The 16,316-nt window shown below is 40.9% G+C and overlaps 1 protein-coding gene across 4 annotated transcripts in view; it reads left to right on the top strand.

The window, feature by feature from the left end:
• lrp2a (low density lipoprotein receptor-related protein 2a) overlaps nt 1-16,316 on the top strand; it is a 53,602-nt gene that overhangs the window by 6,635 nt on the left and 30,651 nt on the right. For 2 of the 4 annotated variants that reach the window (XM_005918166.3, XM_005918164.2), the window contains exons 5-27: nt 345-455; nt 592-705; nt 794-910; nt 1,459-1,602; nt 1,716-1,835; nt 4,269-4,397; nt 4,721-4,890; nt 7,301-7,524; nt 7,952-8,158; nt 8,246-8,448; nt 8,592-8,732; nt 8,927-9,130; nt 9,699-9,891; nt 10,901-11,026; nt 11,145-11,275; nt 11,475-11,612; nt 11,719-12,000; nt 12,137-12,376; nt 13,840-13,959; nt 14,409-14,525; nt 14,618-14,998; nt 15,337-15,351; nt 15,648-15,896. In XM_005918166.3, the coding sequence (XP_005918228.1) occupies nt 345-455; nt 592-705; nt 794-910; nt 1,459-1,602; nt 1,716-1,835; nt 4,269-4,397; nt 4,721-4,890; nt 7,301-7,524; nt 7,952-8,158; nt 8,246-8,448; nt 8,592-8,732; nt 8,927-9,130; nt 9,699-9,891; nt 10,901-11,026; nt 11,145-11,275; nt 11,475-11,612; nt 11,719-12,000; nt 12,137-12,376; nt 13,840-13,959; nt 14,409-14,525; nt 14,618-14,998; nt 15,337-15,351; nt 15,648-15,896 (3,876 nt within the window). The remainder of the gene's footprint in view (nt 1-344; nt 456-591; nt 706-793; nt 911-1,458; nt 1,603-1,715; nt 1,836-4,268; nt 4,398-4,720; nt 4,891-7,300; nt 7,525-7,951; nt 8,159-8,245; nt 8,449-8,591; nt 8,733-8,926; nt 9,131-9,698; nt 9,892-10,900; nt 11,027-11,144; nt 11,276-11,474; nt 11,613-11,718; nt 12,001-12,136; nt 12,377-13,839; nt 13,960-14,408; nt 14,526-14,617; nt 14,999-15,336; nt 15,352-15,647; nt 15,897-16,316) is intronic. The other 2 variants (XM_014332350.2, XM_042219219.1) reach the window with 1 other exon arrangement.

Raw genomic sequence — 16,316 nt, 5'->3', positions numbered from 1 at the left:
TTTGTTAAGATTAAGAGGCTCGCTGACTGACAGAATGGACCACAATATGCTTCTTGTTGTCAGAGGTTGATTGCAGATTCTTTGGTGGATTAGTCAAGCTGAAGTTCAGCTGCTATGCCATTATTGTGCCGACATGGTAGACTCGCAGCACTGCACACGGTGGTAATCTCACAATTGCATAAAGAATGCTGTGGCAACTGCTGGTGCTGTGGTGGTGCTGTTAAATGTTAGTCTCTTATCCCTCCTATTCACAGAGCTTTTCACGTGTTAAAGGCTGAAAAGAGCACAGTTGTCAGGCTGATTTAAATGCATAACATTCGCCTGATGATGGGTTAATCTTACAGATTATCCCGAGTGTACACAGCTGAGGTGTGCCAATGGGGCCTGCTACAACCGGACCCAGAGATGTGACCAGATACTCGACTGCCGCGATGGCTCTGATGAGGCAAACTGCAGTAAGGAGACACTCAATTTTGGTGCTAATGCATCAAGTGAAAGACGTTTTGGGGTCTTCCAAAAATACAACCAGAAACATGACAAAATCAACAAATCAAGCCCTTTTTTGTTCTCTTTCTGCTGTGATTTCTTTAGCACAGCGCTGCAATGCGGGCATGTTTTCATGTCATAATGGGATGTGTGTCCCTCAACGCTACGTCTGTGACCACGACGATGACTGTGGAGACCGAAGCGATGAGCTTAACTGCAGTATGTGGCTCCCGTCGCTGTCACCGTCACTAATTACAGTTATTTTGGTGCAGATAAACAAATGTCTTATTCTCCCCTTGCTCTGCAGCATATCCTACATGTAGAGGCAACCACTTCACCTGTCCCAGTGGCCGCTGCATCCATCAAGTCTGGCTTTGTGATGGAGAGGATGACTGTGAAGATAATGCAGATGAAAAAGGCTGTGGTATGTATACAGTAGCTAAAAAATCAGTCAACGTCTATCTGCTTTATCTGTAAAATTAGAATGAGAAGCGTTGGTACTTTAGCTGGACAAATAGCATTGAAAGGGGTAAGAACTGGAGCTGTGTAAACCTGATTCATCTTTAGTCACCATGGTTGGTTTGGCTTAGAGTGATACTATGCCTGTGCTCCCTTAAGTGTGGTATTCAAATGCCTCTTTGTGGCACAAGATTGTGCAGCCCCCCAAAGTGCTTTAGAATTCCTCCACATGGCTGTGAAGAGTGTGTGTTTTTAAAGGATGGGCTGCAGAAGCTCTCTGAGCCCCCATGTGACCCCCCTCAAAACTCCACTCCTTTACGTCAATTTAAAGTGACAGCCATTTTCCGAACAATGACCCAGCCACAGTTTTCTTTAGATCAGAACCACTGAATATCTGTTCTATTCCCAACAACTGTACCACCTTTAAAACTTTTTCCAGCTCTGTTTTTTATTGTTGCTTTCCCTTTCTGTGCATAATCCTGCAAAGTGGATGAATTTCTTTTCTATCTACAGATAATGTACAACGGGAGTGTTACCCAGGAGAATGGCCATGTCCATCTTCTGGCCTGTGCATCCCCCTGGATAAACTTTGCGATGGGACGCCTAACTGTCCAGATGGAGAGGATGAAACGAACACCACTGCTGGACGCAACTGCAGTTAGTATCAACACAACCAGTGTTGTGTACTATTGAGTACACATTAGGAAATCTAATCTCACAAACGGTGTCACTGAAGAATATATCAGCAGTCAGGTTTCTTTTTTGGTCAGGTATTTGGAGATGTGCCTCCCTGAGCTGCGAGCATCACTGTCATGCTTCTCCTGATGGTGGAACTTGTTCCTGTCCTTCTGGATACATTGTCAACAGCAACAACAGTCGCACATGTATAGGTAGATACTGTAGCTATCACTAACATCTTTGACTAAACAGTGGTATGGGTGAGTTGGGATTTTTTTAATGCTTTTCACTATGACAGAAATATGTTTCTTTTGCTATGTTTCTAAAAGCCAAACATGTGTAGTTTATGTTGACATCTTGATGCACCAAGTCATGTGATGGTAGAAGTATGAGTATATTTTGAACTGTTGTTTTTTTCAGGGTGATATGATTATATGGAATACATCTTTAACAACTTCAAAAAAACCAAAGATTGGGTGCACAAGTTTTCATTTATTTTGGATTTTCTCTCATCCACACAGGGTGAAAAGTATGCACACAGGCTCAAATATACACAGTGGTGTGAAAACGTTTTTGAGTTTCTGATTTCCAATGTTTTTCTGTTTGACACACTTAAATGTTTCAGATCATCAAACAAATTTAAATATCAGACAAACACAACACAAGCAAAAACAAAATGCAGTTTCTAAATTAAGGTGTTTATTATTAAGGGGAAAAAATCTAAACCTACATGGCCCTGTGTGAAAAAGTAATTGCCCCCTAATCCTAATAACTGGTTGGGCCACCCTTAGCAGCGACAACTGCAATCAAGCATTTGCGATAATTGGCAATGAGTCTTTTATAGCACCAGGGAGGAATTTTGGCTCAGTCTTCTTAGCAGAATTGTTTTAATTCAGCCAGGTTGGAGGATTTTTGAGCATGAACCACCTTTTTAAGGTCATGCCACAGCATCTCAGTTGGATTCAGGTTTGGACTTCAACTAGGCCCCTTTAAAGTCTTCATGTTGTTTTTCTTAAGCCATTCAGGGGTGCTGGTGTGTTTTGGAACATTGTCCTGTGCATCAGCTTGGGTTCACGAACAGATGGACAGACATTCTCCTTCAGGATGTTTTGGTAGACAGCAGAATTCATGGTTGCAATTACCACAGCAAGTATTCCAGGTCCAGAGGCAGCAAAACAGCCCCAGACCATCATATTACCACCACCATATTTCGCTGTTGGTATGATGTTCCCTTTCTAAAATGCTGTGTTAGTTTTATGCCAGACGTAATGTGACACACACCTTCCAAAAAGTTTGTTTTGTCGATCCACAGAGTATTTTCCTAAAAGCTTTTGTCTTGTCAAGATGTTTTTATGACAAATGTGAGAGGAGTGGGTTTATTCTTTCTCCCATGGATGCCAGTTTTGCCCAGTCTCTTTCTTATTGTTGAATCTTGAACTCTGACCTTAACTTGTGACATGTGAAGCCTGTGGTTCTTTAATGTTGTTCTGGGTTCTTTTGTGACTTCTTGGATGAGTTCTTGCTGCGCTCTTGGAGTACTTTTGGTAGCCTGGTAACTTCTGGGAAGGCTCATCACTGGTCTAAGTTTTTCCAGTTGTGTATAGTGGCTCTCAATGGTTCAATGGAGTCCCAAAGCCTTAGAAATAGCTTTGTAACCCTTATATTATAAATAAGTGTCTGTTACCATCAATAAGCTTTTTGTGTAATTTGACCACTCTTCTTCGCAGAAATGGTAGAATACATTTAAACTGGTTGGTTTCCTAGCAAAGACTCAGATTTTAAGTGTAGCCCATAAACCTTCAATAGGGAAGACCATTCCAGAGTGTTAATGTTAGTCTGCTTTATCCTTTCCAAAAACCAGTTTTGATGCGTGTTTAGGGTCATTGTCCTGTTGGAACACCCAACTGTGTCCAAATTTTAACCATCTAGATGTTTATCTGAGGTGAGGTTCAAGAATTTGGAGGTTGTCCTCCTTCTTTATTCCATCCACTTTGTGCAGTGTATCAGTACCACTGACAGCTAAACAGTCCGTGAGGATGATGCTACCACCACCATGCTTGACAACTGATACAGTTGTCTTGGGTTGGAAAGCCTCGCATTTACTTCTCCTCTTCTCATTGTGGCCAAATACCTCAATCTTTGTCTTTGTCTCAGTCTTTTGTGCTTATATACAGTCGTTCAAACGGATGATCTTGCAACTTGTTTAGAAGTCATGATCACAACCAAGAACTTAATAGACTTGTCAAATTAAAATACATTGTAGAACCTTAAGCACCACTTATTAAACAATCTAAGTGAATGTATGTGTATATTTGAGCCTGTATGCATACTTTTGACCTTGTGTGGATTAGAGAAATTTCAGAATAAATTCAAATATATGCATCTAATTCTTGTCTAATTCTTTAGAATCCATAAAGATGTATTTGCTATAATCATACCAGCATGTTTGAAGAACAATTCAAAGAAATTATTAAAAACCTAAAATAACTACAAAATACATGTCCATGATTAGTGTATGCAAGCTTCTGATCGCAGCTGCAAGCGCAACAGACCAGGCTGAGATTCGGCTCTCGGGTGTGTTTGTGTATTCAAATAAAACAACAAGAGTTTAGTCCTCACTTGCTGATACTGATTTCTGTTTAAAGATTTTGACGACTGTTCTATGTGGGGCGTGTGCGACCAGCTGTGTGAGGACCGGATCGGCTCCCATCGTTGCAGCTGTCGAGAGGGCTACATCCTGGAGCAGCACAGATACTGCAGAGCTGATTCCTCTAGTAAGTGTCACTTTCTCTCTGTTTAAACAGTTTAACATACATAACAAATGTTCACATTTTGAAGGTTCGAATGATCTAGCCAAATGAGGTCTATTAGCATAGACACCTCTCCTTTTTGGCAGCTACTGAACACATTGTGCGAGTTTCTTTGTGGTGCATTGTTGCGTAGTAAATGTTGTTTTAGTTTGTCTCTAGCCTTTGTGTAACATAGAAAGAGTGTTGTCCGAGAGGCTGACCTCTGTGCCTTTGGCTTTAGTGAGAAACCTGTGTAAAAAATTTGGCTGCGTTCTTTTCTAAGGTTTTGTATTTTGTTTCCCTTGCAGCTGGAGTCCCTTCCTTGATATTTTCTAATGGCAGAGACCTGCTGATAGGTGACATCCATGGCAACAATCTGCGCACTTTAGTTAATTCACAGAACAGAGGGATTGCAGTGGGAGTCGATTTTCACTACAATCTTAATATGATCTTTTGGACGGATACCATCCAGAATAAGGTGTTTTATAAAGAACTGTCACATTCATTGTTTTGTTTGAGCTTTTACTTCTGTGTTAGTCATTCATCTTTTAGAATGTAAGACCAATTTCGTGTTTGTGCAAATGCTCGAGTTAGACTTGCGCTGGCCAGGACCAAATTCTTTCAGTCATCCTATAAGATATCAGCAATGTTGATACTATAATAATGGGATAGCTGTTGGCCCCATTGTGGCTGGGTCATAATGAAGGGGAAGTAGATATGGAGTGGAATCCAAATGGCCTAATCTTGAAACCTGTCTGATAGGCTGGTATGATGTTCACATACCACAGTGCAATTTTTGTAATTCAATCCTGTAGGATCTAATCACACAGTATTTGTTTTCAGTGACACTGTCCATTAATGTGGATTCTTTGGCCGGGTAAAATGTCTTTGTTCAGATTATGTCTTGGCTTGTCTCTGCTTTAAACTGTAGCCAATTAGCTGAAAGGGTGACACTGTGCTTGAGGAAGTACTTTTACTAAAGTAAAAGTAGCAATACAAAATAAAGTGAAAGTGTTAGATTTCAAACCATACTTAAGTAAATTAAAAAGAAATAAAGTGTATAAAGTATTTATTACATATCAAAATAGGCTTTGCCAGTATGCAACCGTTTACATTATACCACTGGGTTTTAGTACTGGTATGACCCGCATTTTAACATTGCAGCTAGTTTTTCCTGCACAGTGTTTCCCAGAAAGGATTTAGTCACAGCATGATTGGAGTTATGCACATTGTGGCAGACAGGGTTTCATTTCCTCAAACCTAATAGAGATTTTTGCTGATCAAATGCTCAGAAATAACTGTATATATTTCTGTTGATAAGGTGGCATTTTTCCTTTACTGTGTTTCCATTGCAGGAAAAACCCAGGTACCTTAGTAAAAACCATGGTTTACTCATTAAATATGGTGTCAGATTGCTTAAGTAGCTTAATTATACAGTCATTATGTCACAATAGGTTTTAAAGTTGTTCTTTGTTTTAAAGTAACCACTACCTACAGCTGTTAGATGAATTTAGGGGATTAATAACTTCAAATTAATTCATTTGAAATTCTAATTTTATTTAAGTACAGTTTTTTAAATATTTCTTTTCTCTGTTACTTCTCACCTCTAAAGCTAGAACAATTATTTGTTTGAAAAAGTTGAGTTTCACAGGGCTCTATGCCATGATTAAATAGCTTGCAGAGCCTCCTGTTGTAGCAATAACATGACGTGCTGTGTTTTCAGTGCTGTATATTATGGCCAAAATCTCCGCTTTGGTCTCCAGATGGAGCTTTGCGAACAGTGATGCTACTGTGTTTCAAGGGAAGAGGTTTTTTCCAGGCAACCCTTCCAAATGAGCCTTGATACTTGTTCAGTGTTTTTCTGTTTATGCTGTCATAAACTTTAAATTTAACATGCTAACTGAGGCCTGTAGAGTCTGAGATTTAGCTCTTGAGTATTGTTCTGTTTGACCTTGGGGTAAATTTGCTGGCATTCGCTCTCATGAAGATTGTGGTATTGTGTTAACACACACCTGAATGCTGCAGACCAGCAAACTGAAAAAGCTTCTGCTGTTATAGAAGCGCTCACACGTGCTGATGATCAGATAATCATTAGATTAGCAGCACCTGGCTGTTGCTTACCCTCTTGATTCCTATGTAAGCAGCAAAAGTGTACTTAGTTTTTCACAGTATTACACAGAGTCCTGTGAAAACTTTCTCACATGACTTTACCGCTGACTGGGCATCTGTGAATATTAGCCACCTCCATGGCAGCATGTCCGATTAAAAGTAGGGAGAGCACAAACAGGGCATGTGAATGCAACCGGAAAGGTTAAACTACCAGGCTATTTCCACATCTTCAGTTTCTCTTTAAACAGGTCAGTTGAAATCCTGCTTTTAAGACGTGTGGATCTTGTTTCAAATGAAGCAGAGCTGCTAAAAGCAGTACCCGTCTAACCACCTGCACACTGTCAAGTTTTCCAAAAATCTGTTGAATTCATAGTAATGGGAGACAGAAACTTGACAGAAATGTCAAAAGCCAGAAAACTTAAATAAGCAAACACACTGTCTGATGCTTCCTTGACTCTTGACTGTTCTATATTGCACTTAAATACTTACTTGTCAAAGCTTTAAGCTATAACTGTATGCCAGTATGCAATCCACATTCATACTGGCTTTAATTTCAGTGGTGACAGACAAAATCTTGGGCCTATGGTCTTAAAAATACATACATAAATAAAAAATAAAGCTAATATTAGGGTTTACTTTAATGAGACTGGACAAGCATTATATTTAGATTCACTAGAAAGCAGATGAATGAAGCCTATAAAATGTTCCTATATTTTTTTCGTAAAGCGTGACCACCTAAAGACTAATATTCTGAAAACAATGGCATCTTTTGTGTACAGGTGTTTTCCGTGGATATGGCCGGTTCCAACATGCAGGTGGTTTTAAATGTATCAGTTGACTACCCTGAGAATTTGGCAGTGGATTGGGTGAACAATAAACTGTATGTAGTGGAGGCCAGCGTCAACAGGATTGACATGGTGGACTTTGATGGAAGTAACCGGGTCACACTCATCACTGAAAACCTCGGAAACCCTAGAGGACTGGCGGTGGACCCCACTGTCGGGTAAGCACATCTCCCAGTTTCCATTCATCTGTGCTTCCATTCCCAATCCCCACATTCAGTATCTGTCGTGCTCCATTGGCATGGAATAATGGGGTGGAGGGGGGGGGAGGCAGGTGAGATTAGCAGATTGCCCTGGGTGGATTAGTGAGGAGCAATATAAGTGATGACCCTTATTGTAATCCAATAGTTTAGTTCATGGGGGAAGGAGAGCCAGGTGGTTACAGAGAAATTGCTTATCCTAAATTAATGTACAGCCACCCACGTTGGAGACATATAGCTATTCTGTAGATGCTGGATTTAATTAAAAGAGGAAAATCCTTTAAAGATTTTGTAGGAGTTTCTGTTAGACAATACATGTGCTGTACTTTTTGTATGTAGAAGCTGTGATCTAATAATCCCACTTCAATATATTCCCCTCCTTTCATAGGTATATGTTCTTCTCAGATTGGGAGTCACTGAATGGACAACCGGGCCTGGAGCGGGCCTTCATGGATGGAACCAACCGCTATGGTATCATTAGCAGTAAATTGGGCTGGCCAGCTGGTATCACACTAGACATAGAAGCTAAGCGCGTCTACTGGGTTGATAGCCGCTATGACTACATTGAAACTGCAACCTATGACGGCATGCATAGGTAAATACTTAATCAAATGCAACAAGTAGTAAGATTTTTCATTTATATATTCTAATAGATAAACATCCCTAATGTTTTTTCTGATAGAAAAACAGTGGTTCACGGAGGTACTGTGATCCCTCATCCATTTGGCATCAGTCTGTTTGAGCACAATGTCTATTTCACGGACTGGACCAAGATGGCTGTGATGAAAGCCAACAAGTTTACAGATAGAAGCTCTGAAGTGGTTTACAGAACATCTCAGACCCCACATGGAGTAGCAGTGATACATCAGCTGAAGCAGCCACAAGGTAAGACCATCAGAGAAACAAATCTTCATTATGATGGTCCTGATGCTGCTCATACTTCTCATGGTTCCTACTAATGTAAAGTATAAGTCTACCGAGATTATATAAGTTTTCCAGTAACCTGGATTGCTTTCTTTTGTGTCCAGTGCCAAACCCTTGCAGTGTAGACAGAGGTGGATGTGAGCAGATTTGTGTCCTGAGCCACAGGAGTGACAATGGAGGACTGGGTTACCGCTGCAAATGTCGCATGGGCTACGACCTGCATGCTGATGGCAAGCGATGTTTAGGTAAGAGATTATTTCTGTGTTTAATTGTTGCAAGTTTGGTTTTTTTTTTGCAGACTTTAGTATGTTTCTTGGTTTAAAATGCCACAAATAGTGTGTATACAGAAATCAACATGAGTTTTATACTGTTTTCTACTCAGCTCTGTGTCACTAATGCCCGTTTTCTTTAATCTTGTCTGCTGATGTCAAACCCACAGCCGTGAGACAGTTTCTGCTGTTCTCCAGCCAGCTGGCTATAAGAGGGATCCCTTTCAACCTCTCTACTCAAGAGGACATCATTCTTCCTGTTACTGGATCCCCCTCCTACTTTGTTGGAGTGGATTTTAGTGCTGAGGATGATGCCATCTTCTTCTCAGACACAGCCAAAGATATTATCTATAAACAGAAGGTGGATGGGACAGGTGAGCATCTTGTCTAGCTGAATTTAAACTAAAGATATGGCATAGAAAATGAAAAACATAATAGCCTTATTATGTTTGCACTGCCTTCCTAGCGTGGAGCTCTACCACATGATTTTCCAGGTCGACCCTGGGAGTTAAGGGGGTGCTCAAGAGGGCCAACTGCTGCTATGGGGGAGGGAACCGACAGGAGCACAGATCGTGTAAAATAGATCATATTTCATATAACTGATATCAGCCTAAAGACACGAAAATAGAAATAATAAGGACCAAGAATTTTTGTTATGAAGTGAAAGTAGCTACTATGTCACACACACACACACACACACACACACACACACACACACACACACACACACACACACACACACACACACACACACACACACACAGAGGAAGAAAGAAAGAAAGAAACAGCACTGCTCTGATCAGGGGTGTTGTTTTTGGAGTTGCTCTAGTTTTTTCTGTCCGGTCCGGAAGAGGAAAATGGAAGCTGACAGCCTATTTATTTAAATGTGTTCCTCTTTCATCTCTATGTTAAACGGTGCTCTGACTGCTTTGATCTGCACAGGCAGGGAGGTACTGGCAGCCAACAGAGTAGACGGAGTGGAGGACCTGGCTTACGACTGGATTTCAAAGAACCTCTACTGGACTGACCCCCGATATAGAAGCATATCCGTCATGAAGCTAGCTGATAAGTCCAGGAGGGCCATCATTCGTAACCTCAATAACCCCAGAGCCATTGTGGTGCATCCTCTTATTGGGTAAATCACTTTAACATCAACGAATTGTTAGTATTTTTCTGTCTGTTTTTCCTTAAAGCAAATTCATGCTCACCATTACATGCACCAGGTACATTGTGAAGACTTTGAATATCTCATCATTTATAGTGCATAATAGCATCAAAACATTCTGAGAATGTGAAGAAATTTATGTGCACAAGGCCAAAAATAGCTAATAACCCTGATAACTTTGGACTCTCAAGTGGCACTGTGCTAAAAACAGGCATGATTCTATCATGGGAATCATTGCATGGCTCTGAAAAACTTCCCTAAATCACTGTCTGTGAACACAGTTCACTGTACCAGCCACAGATGCAGGTTAAAACTCTATGATGCAAAGAAGAAGCCATATGTGAACATGATTGGGAAATGCCTCCATCTTCTCTTTGCCAGGGCTTTACAGTGGACTGAAGGAAAATGTAAAACTACAAGTTTGTCCATCTAACCTTATGCTCTAATGTTCTTGCACTAATATATTGCCTTTTTCTATACTAGTAACTGTAAAAACTGCATTCAGCTGCTGTTCACATAAATTCGCACCATATCTGTAGAGTTCACATTTGCTGTATCTCTTCATGTCATATTGTCCCCCATGTGAAATTAAAGATTAAATTATATACAGCTCATACAGCTAGGAGGCATAAAAATGCCAAGCAGTCCCATGCAAAGTGCGGTCCCTGGTCACCCATTCATAAAGTATCCACAAATTAAACTCTGCCTTGATTAAAAAGAATGATTATTTAGGACAAGCTGTTATTTCCTTTGGCCTCAAAGTCATAAGGCCCCTGTGCCAAATAGCTGAGATTAGCTGATTATGTGAAAGGCAGTATCGTAATGAAGACTAAGAAGTTGGCTTAAACAAACAAACAAATAAACAAAAATGCTCTGCGCTGACAAAAGTTCAGATAAACATGTCATGCAGTTTAATGGTTTTGCTTAAGTGGGAGAGTTTCTGAATTAAATATGTTGTGCTATTCATTTTCTTCATCAGGTATATTTTTTGGACTGACTGGTACCGGCCAGCAAAGATTATGAGAGCTTGGGGTGATGGGTCACATGCACTGTCTATTGTAAACACTACTCTTGGTTGGCCAAATGGCCTAGCTATCGACTGGAGGTGAACAATATACCATTACTCTTTTTTACCCACAAACTGTTGCTCCTATGAACCACTCTTAGCTTCAATGTGGCTGTTGATTGTAAATTGATATTTCTTTGTTTTGCTGTCCTCACAGTTCTATGCGTCTGTATTGGGTGGATGCCTTCTTTGACAAAATAGAGCACAGCAACTTTGATGGACGGAACAGACTTTCTTTGGACCGCATATCCCAGATCTCCCATCCATTTGGTCTCACCATTTTTGAAGGTTAGGCATCAGCTTTAAGTTACCCTGTTATCTAGTACAATATCATACATTCGATCTAAATGATGAGTGAGTTTTGATTACTAAAAACTGTCTTGTCTTGCTTTGGTGATGATCATGTTAAATGGACAATTGTTGTTAGCAGATGTTGGTGAAAGATGAAGTAACTGTGGCTGTGCTCCATTTCTCCTGTCCCTTAAAGGCTATGCATATTTCACTGACTGGCGCATGGGAAGCATTGTACGCGTGCGCAAGACCGACGGTGGGGAGATGGTCATTATCAGAAGAGGCATTAGCGGCATCATGCATGTCAAATCTTTCAACTCCAACTCTCAGATTGGTGAGTACCTTTATTCACTGTTCTTCTCACTCCGCTTGCCATGCGTAGCCTCAGCCTGCAATTGTCAGTCATATTCCTGTTAATTAGCCTCCACTCCTCTTCTCAGGTTCCAACCTCTGCAACAGGCCGGCAAATCCTAATGGAGACTGCAGCCACTTCTGCTTCCCAGCCCCAGACTCGCAGAGGGTGTGTGGCTGCCCATATGGCATGAAGCTGTCGCCAGACCAACGGGCTTGTGTGGAGGACCTTTCCAATGAGCCCCCCACACTGCAGTGCGGGGCCAACTCTTTCTCCTGTGGCAACGGCAAATGCATCCCAAACAGCTACAGATGCGATGGTGTTGATGATTGCCATGACAACAGTGATGAAGTCAACTGTGGCATTAATAGTAATGCATTTTTTTCTTTAATTTAGTTGATTATATAATCCCACATAAACCCTACAAAAAATCTTGCCTTTGGGTTTTTACTCAGCTTATGTTAATATGGTTTAAATTAAAGATGATACCTTTTCTTTTGTTTTAGACACCACTTGTTCCCCCTCTGCGTTCACCTGTGCCAATCAGCGCTGTGTGCCTGCAGGATGGCGCTGTGATGGGCAAAATGACTGTTTTGATAACAGCGATGAAATCAACTGCCCAACACACGTGCCTGGAACGTGCCCTGCCAATCAGTTTACCTGCGCCAACCACCGCTGCATCCCACACACCTGGCGTTGCGACACTGATAATGACTGTGTCGACGGTTCGGATGAAGTTGATTGCCGTAAGTGCTGTTAAAGAAGCTAACACTTTAACATAAATAGGATTTGCTTAGAGATTTATCATGGTATCTCAACACGATACACACGGGAAAGTAACTGATTTTTGTATGAATTTATCAGTTTCTCATCTAATTGTGGTGGAATTTTGCCCACTCTTCTTTACATCGTTGCTTTATTTCACTGGGGGTTGCAGGCATTTGTTTATGCACACCTTTCTTAAGGTTCAATCACAACATTTCAGTCAGGTAGAAGCCTGGACTGTGACTGGGCCATTGCAACAGCTTGATTCTTTTTTAGCCATGCTGTTGTAAATCTGCTGCTTGATTGATTTGTAGCATGACTCGATTTCAGCTAAGCTTTTGCTGTCAGACAGCTGTCACATTTGACACTAGAATACTTTGATTTTCAGAGGTGTTGTAGTCAAGTCGATGACCAAAAGATGGTGAGAGCTGTGGCTGTAAAACAAGCCCAATTCATAACCCTTCCTCCACCATGCTTGATAGCTGGAGATGTCTGTACTGGTATCCTGTGTTTGGTTTGCCCAAATATGGTTCTGTGCATTGTGGCCAAACATCTACACTGTGGTTTCATCTATCTGACAAATGTTCCAAAAATCTTTGATGTGGTTCCAAAAATCTTTGGTGTGTTTAAATGCAATTTTGCAAACCTAAACCATGCCGCCACGTTCATTTTTTAAAAGGAGAGGCTTTCTCCTGGGAACCCATACAAGCCACACTCGTGCAGTCTTTTTCTAACTATACTCTCAAGAAATATAACATTTAAATTGCTAAGTGAGGCCTATAGAGTCTGAGATGTAATTATTGTTTTTTGGGGAGGGTGTTTGTATTTCTCTAAGCTTTCTATGATCTCACCTTAGGGTGAATTTGATGAGATTTCCACTCCTGGGCAGATTGCAGCATTGTGTTAACAGATGAGCAGATGCAGCAACAGATGAGCAATCTGGCAAAACCTTTGATACTCACTAATAATCAGTTAATTACATGCATTAGATTAGCAGCACCTGCTTGCTATTTGCTCTTAATATATATAGAACCAATGAGGTTGTATTAGTTTTTCACAGGATTGCATAGAGTCCTCTGAAAAAACTTTCTTTACATATATATATGTGTGTGTGAGTGTGTTAAAGCTAGTCAGTAGGCTAGTGAAGATTAATATTTTATAAATATTATTTTAATGATTTAACTCCTCAGGCAACATGCACATCAACTCCCTACCAGACCCAAGTTCCCTAAAAAGATCCTGTTTATTTCTTTGGAGAACACTGACTCTTTTGTGGACTCGCTGCACGTTGCCACTGATTAGATTTTGAAGAAGCATGGTTGTTTTTCCTCTTAAAAATAACATCGTTTAAAGCTAAGACTTGTACACTATTATATGCATTGCCCACTAATGTAGGAGATGAACTCACAGGCTCATGTTTTTTTCTAACATTTTGCGTTGACAGATCTGGGAAACACGTGCCATCCGGGACAGTTTCAGTGTCCAGACCACCGCTGTATAGATCCTAACTATGTCTGTGATGGAGACAGGGACTGTGTGGATGGGGCGGATGAGCAGGGATGCAGTAAGTAGCGTTCTAGATTATACACAGAGTTGCTAGCCCCATAAACTTTGCTGGTTTAGTGTGGTGCTTACTTGCAGTGTGCCAAGCATTGTGTTTAGAGCACATGTGCGTGTTTGATAAAATCAGTTTAATTTCATTTTGCCTGCAGTTATAAAACTAATAATATTAGTTGCTCACTAGATCACTTTGACTTCTGAAGATCTAATTGTAGACTTGCTGCAGCCTGGTCTCTTACTTTGAGAAGTTGTTATGAACTGGTGTCTTATTCATACAGCCCATTTCCCTATAAGGAATTAATTAATTTGTTCGGTCATTCATGCATTACAGTATCCTCTTTAATATTCAACAAACATTTCCCAAGCTTCTTAATTTATTGATCTATATGCATAATAGCTAAGCTCAGAAATATAAAATATCAGCATTAATGTATGTGGCTGGATTTTTTTCAGTATACAACTGCACTATGAATGAGTTTAAGTGCTCCAGGGGTCACCAGTGTATCAACTCCTACTACCGATGTGATGGAGTCTTTGACTGCAGCGATCGCTCAGATGAGCAGAACTGTCGTAAGTATTTAAATGCTTCCAGTGGTCAGAGGTTATACTAGCAAAGTCCTGCATAATTATTTAGCTTGCTAATGTATTTAAATTTTTTTCAGCTACCAGGCCCCCAGGGATGTGCCACCACGAGAGTGAGTTTCAGTGTCAATCAGACGGAAGCTGCATCCCATCTTCATGGGAGTGTGACGGTCATCCAGACTGCGAGGATGGCAGTGATGAGCACCACGCCTGCCCACCTCGCACCTGCCCTTCCTCGCTGTTCCGTTGCGATAACGGAAACTGCGTGCTCCGCAGTTGGATTTGCGATGGGGACAACGACTGCAGAGACATGAGTGATGAAAGAGACTGTCCCACACCACCTTTCCGGTGTCCAAGCTGGCAGTGGCAGTGTCCCGGTCACAGTGTGTGCATAAACCTCACCACAGTGTGTGACAACACTCCTGATTGCCCCAATGGTGCTGACGAGTCTCCCCTTTGCAGTAAGTCTGTTCTCTGCTTTCTTCAGCTTAGACCGTAATCTTTGGATATCAGCACCTAATTGTTTTATTTTTGAGTCTGGCCTCACCAAATTCAATTACATTTTCACATCACATGGCGAAACAGGATCAATCTCTCAGCTGATTTAGTTTAATTTGACAATTTTCTGGTTCTTGTTTTCTATAAGCAGGAGGGCCTTAAATTCACAGAAATTTTGTGTTGAATGCCATCGGTTTGTCTTTGTATTCTCATTTTAAAATCAAGCATGTATGTGATTTGTCCTGTATTAACTTGAAAATGATCTGTGATTTTCCCTTCTTGCCCTTCTCACAACTTTCAGATGAACCTTTGCCAGGTAGGAACAAGAAAACTCTCAATCACTGCTAGAAATTCTGCAGTTGTAGTTTTGATTCATGTTTCAACAGATGCAGCATTTCTATTGAGTGTTTTAATAGTTATATAGGTGTTTATTCATTATGTACCACAAACAGGCATAAAAATAGTTCTGGCTCAGAATAATATTTCTGAGGATACCTAATTAATGTAGTGACTGCTTTTTTTTATTTATTATTAGATTGCTGCATATTTATTAAAGGCCTAATTTACTTTTTTTTTCAGCACTTAATTGTCTTTTCCCTGCGTTTAACTCAGATCAGGAGAGCTGCTCAGACAACAATGCTGGCTGCACCCATGGATGTATCCAAGGTCCATTTGGGGCCCAGTGCACATGCCCTGTGGGTTATCAGCTTAGCAATGACTCCAAAACTTGTGAGGACATTGATGAGTGTAATCCCCCTGGACTATGCAGCCAGCACTGCTTTAATGAGAGAGGCTCTTTCCGCTGCCACTGCCAGGATGGTTACACTCTTGAAGCAGACCAGCGTACCTGCAAGGCATCAGGTGAGGATGGATACAGCTCAAACCTTCTGTGCACTGAATACACCTCGTTTAAAAACTATCCATAATCTCATGATGGATAAAAGTAGGAAAAAGGCAGATCATCAGCCTTGTAGTCATTTGCCTATACAGCACATACTTTCTCCACTGTGCTTCTTCTTGTAAGGAGGCACATTAAAAGGGGAGCTTAGACCCTAGACTGCAAGACTGACACTCTTTTTCTTCTGTCCTGTCTCTCTTTGCTGCTCTGATTTCATAGGATAAGGCAAATAACATGTATGTCACTCACTGCCCATCACCAGTGTAATTAGGACATAATCACAAACAAAGGGCTGTGTATGGGGAGCGTGCCTGACATGAGCTCCTCTTCCCAACAGATAACCCGCTGAAAGACTTTGCAATACAATAGGACCTTATTTGGAC

Source organism: Haplochromis burtoni, unplaced genomic scaffold, assembly GCF_018398535.1.
Source record: "Haplochromis burtoni strain Fernald_Lab_line unplaced genomic scaffold, NCSU_Asbu1 Contig_29, whole genome shotgun sequence".
Lineage (NCBI taxonomy): Eukaryota > Metazoa > Chordata > Actinopteri > Cichliformes > Cichlidae > Haplochromis > Haplochromis burtoni.
This window is presented reverse-complemented; position numbering and strand designations above follow the sequence as displayed.